We start from the raw sequence: 9,191 nt of genomic DNA on the forward strand, positions 1-9,191 counted from the left end.
AAAGTCGGTCCTTAGGACCAAACGGCCCTTTTCAGGGCCACCAACTTTTTTGAAAAGACACTTTTTATGGCAAAAATCAAGAAACACACAAGTTTGTTTTAAAAAAGTTTTATTAACACAAGTAATAGCTAGAATAAAGCTATAATAAAGTTACATTTTCTTGACAATGTAAACATGTTTATGATACTGATAAGCAAAGTCACAAATCCATTGTCTATAATGAGCCCAATTGCCTCCGGCTAATCCATGAGGTTTCACCGTTAAACAGTTACATTGTTGTACAATAGCATCCACCCAAGGTAGAGATAATACATCTCCTCGTAGATCCGTCACCGACATGCTGGTTGACAGGTCTCACAGGTACACGTTGACCGGGGTTCTTGACTGTAAGGACAATGTTGAAACAGGTGGGATTTAAACTTTCTCTGAGTCCAGCGCTCTCTAAACTCCTGACAGATCTCACAGGTACAGTCCTTATGTGCTATTTCTTCTTCAGGGGTGATGGTACAATGCTGCGGACACTTACACGGTAGCCAGGGTTCTCTAGTGTGACCACAACATTTATAGACAAAGGGATAATAATTCACCTCTGCCATATACTCTATCCACTTATGTTTGGCCAGGATGTTTTCTTTTTTATAATGAAAACAGCCACAAGTTCTCCAAGGTCCTCGGCAATACCCACACACTAGTACATCTTTCTCATCGTGCACGTACCGTTCAAACGACATGATTGAGAAAAATGGTAACAAGTGACCTATGTATACAGTGTTTTTTGATGAGTCATCAACATGACGTCAGCCATCTGAGGTAGGGGATGTTTTCGAGGACGTCCGCGCTCTCGCCTTTTTAAACGAGCGCAACGTCAAAAATCGGGCATTCCGGTGTTTTTTAAAGGAACCAGAACCATGAGCCGTAGAGTAGGACCAGACCCTACAGTGAATGATTATTGTATCAAATGGGAGGAGGATTGGGAGCAAGAGATTGCCCCGCCGGCCTCACGGGAGGCTCTTCCCCCACCGCCCATGAGCCAGGATCTGCCCCCGCCTGAGGAAAACTGGGACGCAGAGTTAGAAGTGGTGCAACGGCCTCCGGGGAGATTGTTTTTTAAACACGGCTGGTTGCCCGTTTTTGTGTTTGACCACGAGCAACCCCCGGAGGAGCAGAAAAAGAAGAGAAGAAAGAAGAAGAAGAACAGACAGTGAGGGGGACCGAGAAGAAAAGAAGAGAAGGAGAAGAAGAGAAGGAGAAGAAGAAGAAGAGAAAAGACCAAGAACAGAGAGAAAGAAAACAGCCCTTTTCAGGGCTACCCATTCTTTTTGAAAAGACATGGTTGATTACAATGACAAGAATTTTTTTTTTTTTTTTCCAACGTTTTATTAAACTCCAACTATGAACAATAACAATAACATAGTTTACAATACATTCAGTCTTTGACATTGACAAGTTTGTCCTTGATGGGTTCTCGGTTTTCGGAAGGTCTCTTTAAACCAATCCGCCACAAAACGATCGCGTTGTAAGGCCGTGCCTTTCCAGGGAAGTAACCATTCTCGTACGGTGCTTCTATGGCGATGGCGTTGATGTAAAAAATACACACAGTATTGTCCACAGACATCCGTATTCAAATCTTGATAACAATGGGTGTTATGAATCCAAGTCTCTCCGTGGCGTTGAATAAAGTCTTGGATGTCTTTATGGCTGGGAGGTAATCCGTAAGAATCAAAATATTCGACGGTAGGGCTACTCAAATACAAACAGACCCAATGCGCTCCAGGGCGATCGTGAGGGTCTGTATTCACCACGATGGCTTTGTGATGAGGTAACAGCTCAGGTATGACATCTCGAGGATACACACCGGCAAACGCCGGTCCTAAATCTCGTTGTAAAACATCTCTCAATTGCTGAGTATCCATCTCTCTCTTAGTAATCGATGCTGACTTCTCGTTGTTTGTTGATTTCTAGCAGATTGTCGAACACGGCATACACCACACAGTTTAAGGTCCTGGCTACGTTGGCGGCAAATTGCACTTCCACTCTCAAGTTCCCCGTCTGTATGAGATGAAATTTATCCGTCTGGGCTTCTTGATCTTTCGTGAAATCCACACACCAGAGGGTGTAACCGTTTTTATACTCTTCTAGGGTAATGTCCGGAGCCCAGTCCTGACCTAATTTTCCCAAGCCTTTGTACAGACTCAAATACGATCTCAGGTACTGATCGTCGGTGAAATTAGGTTCCAAAGGTCGGGTTTCCATCATTTCTCCATTGATACTGATTTCTAATTTCTTGACTCTCTCATTTTGGAAATGAAAGGGGTTTCTGGTATTATCCCCATTAAAAGCCGCATTGTCCACAAAGCCCAACACGATCAGTTTAGGCATCTGTCCTTGAAACAGATGATCGGTGATTTTAGATTGGGTGCCACTAGGAATGGTGAAGGTTTTCACTTCCACTCGTCTCAATGGATATTTCGCCGTTTGAGTACTCAGTTGCTGATTGATGAGATTAATGATACTCGGCACAGGTTTGACTTTCCTCACCCACAAGATCATACTTTGAATGGCCACTTTCCCACTACTCCCGGCAGCGGTCATCATGTAGAACTGGGGTCGAGCGCGATTGAATCGGAGACGGACATCCAAGCCATTAGGGAGACATTTCTCTTGCTCAAACAAATCCAGATGTAATCGATCCATCAACACGATCTCCTTACTGTCTGTAATCTTCTCGTGACGTTTTCTCAACCCTACATTCTTGGAATCATCCGGATACTCGGGAGTCGGAATGACGGCCGCGATGCTGATTTTGTTATTCACTACTGGAAATTCCACAGGAGTTTGAGCCAGATCTTCTAATTTGACCTCATCCATATGTCCTGCCGTATCTTTTTCCCACAAGCTACAGGCTCTCATCTGGGTTTCCAGAGTCTTGGGTGCATAAGACAACAATTTCTCCAGATACGCTTTGTAGGGATAAGTATCCGTCCCCGGGGTAATGACTTTTCCATTGAGACTGACATCGATTTCACTGAACAAGGAATGGAGAATGTTATTCACGGGGGTGGAGGTCGAATGGCCTCCTGTGAGATTCGTTCCATTGGCTTTCGTGAATTTACAGACCATCTGGAGATAAGTTTGGGATAAATCCAGATATTCATCTCCTTGTCCTTTGATTTCAAATTCAATCGGAGCCGTATCCGAGTTGAGGGTACTGGAAATGGGGTAATATTCCATCCATTTCGAATCTTCTAAAGTGACGTTGGTCGGGGGCACTTTAAACAGTTCTAAACTGTTGGTACCACAAGCGCAAGATTCTCTGTGCATCATATTGGAACGATGTGTTACTCAGCGTGAACTGGGATCAAATGTGTTCTGGTCTCCTTCTCACTCCCTTTTTATAGGGTTCTCAGTCGAAAATATCCAGAGAGCGTTTTGGCTTACCCCTTTTCACTAGCTTCCTACCTCCCTTCCTAGATCGCTTCCTAGGTTGCTTCCTAGGTCTCTTATGAGGCCCTCCCCGAGCTAAGATACGTTGTTTTCTTTTAACAAATCCTTTTCCTTCCTGTATTCCCACCTGTTTTCTTTTGAGGGTCGTGGTTCCAGGCTTCCTGAGTATTCCTGTGCGTGCTTTTCTTCCTCGTTTGGATGGGGCTTTTCGAGATCTTCGCCTACGGGCATACCCTGCTGTCTCTTTCAGGGCTTGGGCACCGTGTGTCTTGAGAGCGTCTTTGAGTGATCGTTTATTATCTAACACATCCATCCCTGTTTTAGCAGCAGCCTTTAAGGCACTTTTAGCCCCCGATTTGAGTAAATCGGTGAAAAATCCTTTTCCCTTCTGCTTTTCAGATTCTGGATCATATTCTTCTGTTGGATGGCTTCTACATCGTCTCCTCCGATAAGAGCGATAAGGGCGGTCGTAATCATAATATCTCTCTTGATAGACAGGACGTTGTTGTTGTTGTTGCTGTTGTGCGGGGGCTCCACCTAATAATCCACTGATCAGGGGACCCGCCACTTTGCTGGCTATTCCCAGCAGGGCTCCAAGCCCGTGACCCTGCTGCCGTATTAAACCTTTATGGTAGTGCATCTTGATGTAAATGAACTTCGTTAGGGGTTACACCCGCTTTTTATACTTTTTACGCCGTCTCTTTCTCTTCTTTCCTTGGCCCGCTTGACCCACAATGGCATTGGCAATCCACGGAATGAGAAACCAGATTCCGTGTCCTTTCTGGCGTCTGACTCCTCGATGGTACTTCATCTTTCAATACACTTTGCGGAAATGAAGTTTGACTAAGGAGCGCCCATTTAAAAACCCCATAGGACGCCCTAAAGAATTCATGATGTGTACCTCAATGGTATCGAAATATTTCTTACTCAGTTTCAAATATTCGGCTCGAATCGGTTCCCAACGGGCTTGTTGTCGATCGTCGTATTGACCCGTACAGGGGACGACTCTCAATAATTTCAATTTGTTGGTGCCCACCACTTGAGGATCCACAATGTCACAATACACATACATGGCTTTCAGATTGTCGTAGACATCCATGGTCGTGTTCCCCAAGTAATTCACGTTGATCCATTTCGTCATGGTTTCATCGCCCAGGATCATTTTGTCACTATCCAGACCTAGCTTGTACGCTAAGGGTGTAGGGAAACGAATGCACATGGGGGTGGTTCTCAGTGCTTTCCCATTAAACTGATACTCGACACGATCGTACTCGGGGTGATACACTAAGATCTGGTTGTTCCCCTCGTCGTTAGGATTCCCTAACTCACTCCATACTTTCCACAGGGTTCTCCTTAAGGCTGCGTTGATTTCATTGATTAACGCCAAAGGTTGTGTATAAGCTCCGGGTCGGAAGTGAATGCGAATGATATCGAAGGGAAATAAACTATCCCCTCCCGCAAAGAGATGGGACCATGGCGTCAGATCCCAGGGGACCACCACCTCACACCTGGCCATCGTGACTTTACCCATATTCTCTGTCTTAAATCTTTCCCATTTATAAGTGTTGGGATCTTGGACATGTTTCGTATACGGATCTGGAATGAGAACGTCCACATAAGCCTCGCTATCCGATACGTTTTGTAAATTGGCCGAGTACATCATTTCGGTCAATCCGACTTCCCATGCTCCATCCGTTAAGTCCATGGTGTGTGGCAATAACGTTTTAAATTGAGCAGTCGTATTCGTCGGAAACGATTCCATCGAACCATCACTCAACAGTAAAACCCTTCTCCTCCAGCCATGATGTCTTAAATGAGCCCCTGTCTCTGTTTCCTTCTCTATTTATACACAACACCGTTTTGTTTTTTCACAATTTTTTATTTGAAACAACATACAATATAATGTTAATACACAATTTTACATGTCATTCTTCTTGATCGCGGCCACCACCACCCCACATCAACGCATCCGAGTCTTCCAACTCTAGTGTTCGTCTCGGGACTAAGCGTCGTCGCATCACCAGATAGTGTCGGGTTCCCCAGCAATCGGCTACATCATAACCTTCATTGATCATGTCTTTGAAATGTCGGAGACAGTCCTCGGAATGGTCAAACCAAGGACTCTCATTTAAGGTCCAATCGGATTCGTCTTGTCGTCCCATCAATCCCCAGAAGGCTTTGACTTTCCAGCGAAACTCTTGATACTTGGTCTTCATGATAAAGGCTGACCATCCGTGAGGTATCAGTATACGTTTGTACAAGTACACAGGATGCGTGGACGTTTTGTGTTGTTTACAATGCATCAAACACATCTGCTTATCCGCAAACCATGCCGTTTTCTTTCCCTCTTGTTTCCAGGCGTACTGTGTGTTAGCCATGGTGAACTGATGAATCTGAAGAAGATCGTTCCTGTTTTATACTCGGGCTCGCTAACGTCATTTGTGGACTAGGCATGACGTAGCCCACCAAAGAACTTAAGGTCACCATCCAAAAATCGCGATTGGGATCGCCTAAGGCTAACATGACGACCGAAGTGATAATGATGGTTAAACACAGGAATAATTGTGCAAAATACACAATTTCTGCTCGAGGGACTTTTTCACCCAAGAAAGTCCACTGGTTGGTCATGGCCGAATGAGATCCGCTTGCGGAATCCATGAATCAAAACTGGGAGGATATCCTTTCCAACGCACTTTGACTTCTGAAATGACTTTTTTTCCCACACGCCGCTTTTTATACCCTAAGATTTCTTCCACTTCATAGACATCATCGTCTTTAATCACTTGTTGTAATTCCTTCTCGTAAAACGTTCCTTCTAATTCTTCCCCGTGATCATCTTGAATACGATAGACGTTTCGTCCTGGCACTTTTCTAGAGATGGTAAACAGTTCTTTGGTCCAATTCGGTAAATATCCTTTTTCAAACGTACGTTTGGCTTTACTAATGCGTACACGATCCCCCACTTGCAAGCGACTCGTGGTATCGGCACTCTGTTTTCCATACAAGGTTTTCCATACGGTCAAGACATTCTTGGCATTGACTTGAGCAGGAGCTCGCCGGATACTGCGATGATAGGTATGATTGTAACCATACACCAGATCCCCCAAGACATCGACATACCGTCGTGTTTTATGACGTGTAAAATACCGCCACATGCGTGCTTTCAGCGTGCGTTGAAAACGTTCCACAATACTGGCTTTGGTTTCGGCATTACGGGTCGTAAAGAAATGAATGGATTTGAAGGCTTGACGAAATTCTTTATTGGTAAATTCTTTTCCTTGATCGGACTGAATGCGCACGGGGCGACGTCCCTCTCGAAAAATCCGTCGTAAGCCTCGTATCATTTCTTTCCCCGTTTTCTGTTTTAAAGGCACGACCCAGGCATATTTAGACAGCACGTCAATGGCACATAATAAAAACGTATACCCATTATTGTCTTGTTTCAAGCTGGAGACATCGGCTAAATCTAATTGCCATTGTTCATCCATATCCGTCACTCGTGTTTGTCGTCGCTTGAATTTCCTCCGTATCGGTTTATGCAAGGTATAGGTATCTTGAGCTTTCACCCATTCTCGAATTTGAGACAGGGTAATCTTGTGTCCTAATTGACGCACTTGACGATACAACGCCTGGACTCCCCCATACCCTGTCTTGGGATCGTAATACAGTCGCTGTAAGATCTGTTCTGCTTTCATGGTAGATTTAACCATTTTCCAATTTCACGTGATGTCTTTTTACTGGCCTCCCAGATATTTTTAGGGGTCATCATTCGTCTGGGAGTTTCATAGAACGATTGGTCAAAACCAGAGATTTCTTGAAATCCGCTCTCCTCTTCCTCTAGAGGTCTAGGCGTACTGATTTTCCCTGGTTTGTCCATGGCTTTTATAACATCCCGATTGTTCACATATCCTTTGGGAGCATGAGTCTCTTTTAACGCTTGAGCAAATTCCTCTAATCCCGCGGGGGGATCACGATGTCTTAAGGGTCTTTGTCGTTGGGCTTCGGTCATTAAATCCACAATATTGGAATCGGGAACCCTGCGTCCTCTATAGCTGATTTCTCCTTCTTTATTCCAAGTCACCACTTTGGATTTCTTGAGATGATCGAGTAATAAACCTGCTTTCTTTCGACCCGGTTTATTGACGCTTTTGATAATCTGTTCCTCCAAGTCATCGGATGCTGAGGCGGCTGTGGGTGTTGAGGCGGCACTGGTTGCAGTGGTTGGGGAGGATAGAGTCGCTGGGGTGGGATGTCGAGCTTGTTGTAAATATTGACGATAGCGATGAAGTTGATGACCGTACAACCCCACTTTTTCTTTCTCGGTTAAATCATCTCGATGTTCAATCTCGTCCAAATCACTGCGTAAACCAATAGTCGAGGTAAATTCGGGAGGTTTAGGTAATTTGCCTTTTAATTCGTTGAGCATCGCTTCCGGTACCAATACCATTTTTCGACTCATGATTTCTTACAAATCTTGCCACACACAAACGAACCCAATCCTTTTTGGTGGATGAGTATACCTCGTCGTTTTTTCACGGGTTGAGTCCGGACTAAGCGTCTTAAGATGTGTTTCTTTCGACCCAGTTGTCGCTTCTGAGTAGGATTGAGAGGAATCACCCCTTTTAATAGATTTTACACAATCTCACAAATCTTTAAAATGCAGTCATTGGAACAATGTTTCAACACCTCTGTCTTTAATTTGTTGGAATAGTGAGGAGCCGCTAACGTCTGCAAGAGCGGTAAATGAGGTCGTAATCGACATTCACACTTCTTCGTATGAGCCATGGTAATGAAGGGTGGGGCACCTTACCCCTCCTTTTTATACCTAGTCCAGGACAACGGCACTCGGATGTTTAGGATCAAAACGCTTGTGATGGACGGTCTCTTCGTGACGATTGCGGTTCTCTCTCGCATTGAAGACCAGAGGGCAAAATTTACATTTATATTTCTTTTGCACCTGAACCGGTGTTGAGGTGGTTAAGGGTTGAAATTTCATGCTTCCAAAGGTATGAGCAAAACTCGGTAGAGCAGTATCACTGGTTCTGGAACTTCCTATAGGCCCATGCATGGGTCGTTCCATTTTCTTTTGAGCTAATCCGGCTTTCAGATTGGCTAACGTTTTAGTGGCCTTGGGGGGAGTGGCCTTGGGAAACGGCATCTTCACAATGAGAGGGGTTTTCTTTGGAGCCCAATTGGGAAACGGATTCTTCATCCTGAGAGGTGTCTTCTTAGGGGATTTCTTAGGGGACTTCTTAGGTGTCTTCTTAGGTAAGCGAATAATGAGTTTAGGAATTCTCTGAGGTGATTTTTTAGCTTTCTTAGCCCGTGGTTTCTTGGTTTTCTTGGGTTGTCCCCCACGGGGCTTACGGCCTGTTTCCCATTTGAATAAATGACGGATAATGGTCCCTCCTAAGAATCCGGCGCCTCCTCGTTTCAAAATGGCTTTTTTACGCTCTTCTTCATTGGACTTCTTATCGGCAATGACACTCAAGTCTTGTCGATGGGATTGAATGAACCGCTGAGTGATTTTATTGCCTGGTAAGACGCCTCGCAATAAATTTCGAGCGCCCATCGCAAACCAGTTGAGTAAGGCTCTACGTCCTAATTCAATGAGATGGCTCCGTTGAACGGGATCCCGTTCCCGTTGTAAACGGCGTAACGTTTTGACTAATTTACTCTTCGCGGAAGGTCTACCCATGATGAAGACTGTCTTTCGAATGATACACCTGCCCATGATGTGACATTAT

At 44.7% G+C, this 9,191-nt stretch overlaps 1 protein-coding gene across 1 annotated transcript; it reads right to left on the reverse strand.

The window, feature by feature from the left end:
• Positions 1-1,920: 1,920 nt before the first annotated feature.
• Positions 1,921-3,324, reverse strand: LOC130047344 (uncharacterized protein F54H12.2-like). The gene is made up of 2 exons (XM_056142031.1): positions 2,290-3,324; positions 1,921-2,160 (listed from the first exon to the last, which is right to left on the reverse strand). Exons 1-2 carry the CDS (start codon positions 3,322-3,324, stop codon positions 1,921-1,923), a joined length of 1,275 nt encoding a protein of 424 aa, XP_055998006.1.
• Between the last annotated feature and the right edge of the window lie 5,867 nt (positions 3,325-9,191).

Source organism: Ostrea edulis, chromosome 6 (assembly GCF_947568905.1).
Source record: "Ostrea edulis chromosome 6, xbOstEdul1.1, whole genome shotgun sequence".
Classification (NCBI taxonomy): Eukaryota; Metazoa; Mollusca; class Bivalvia; order Ostreida; family Ostreidae; genus Ostrea; species Ostrea edulis.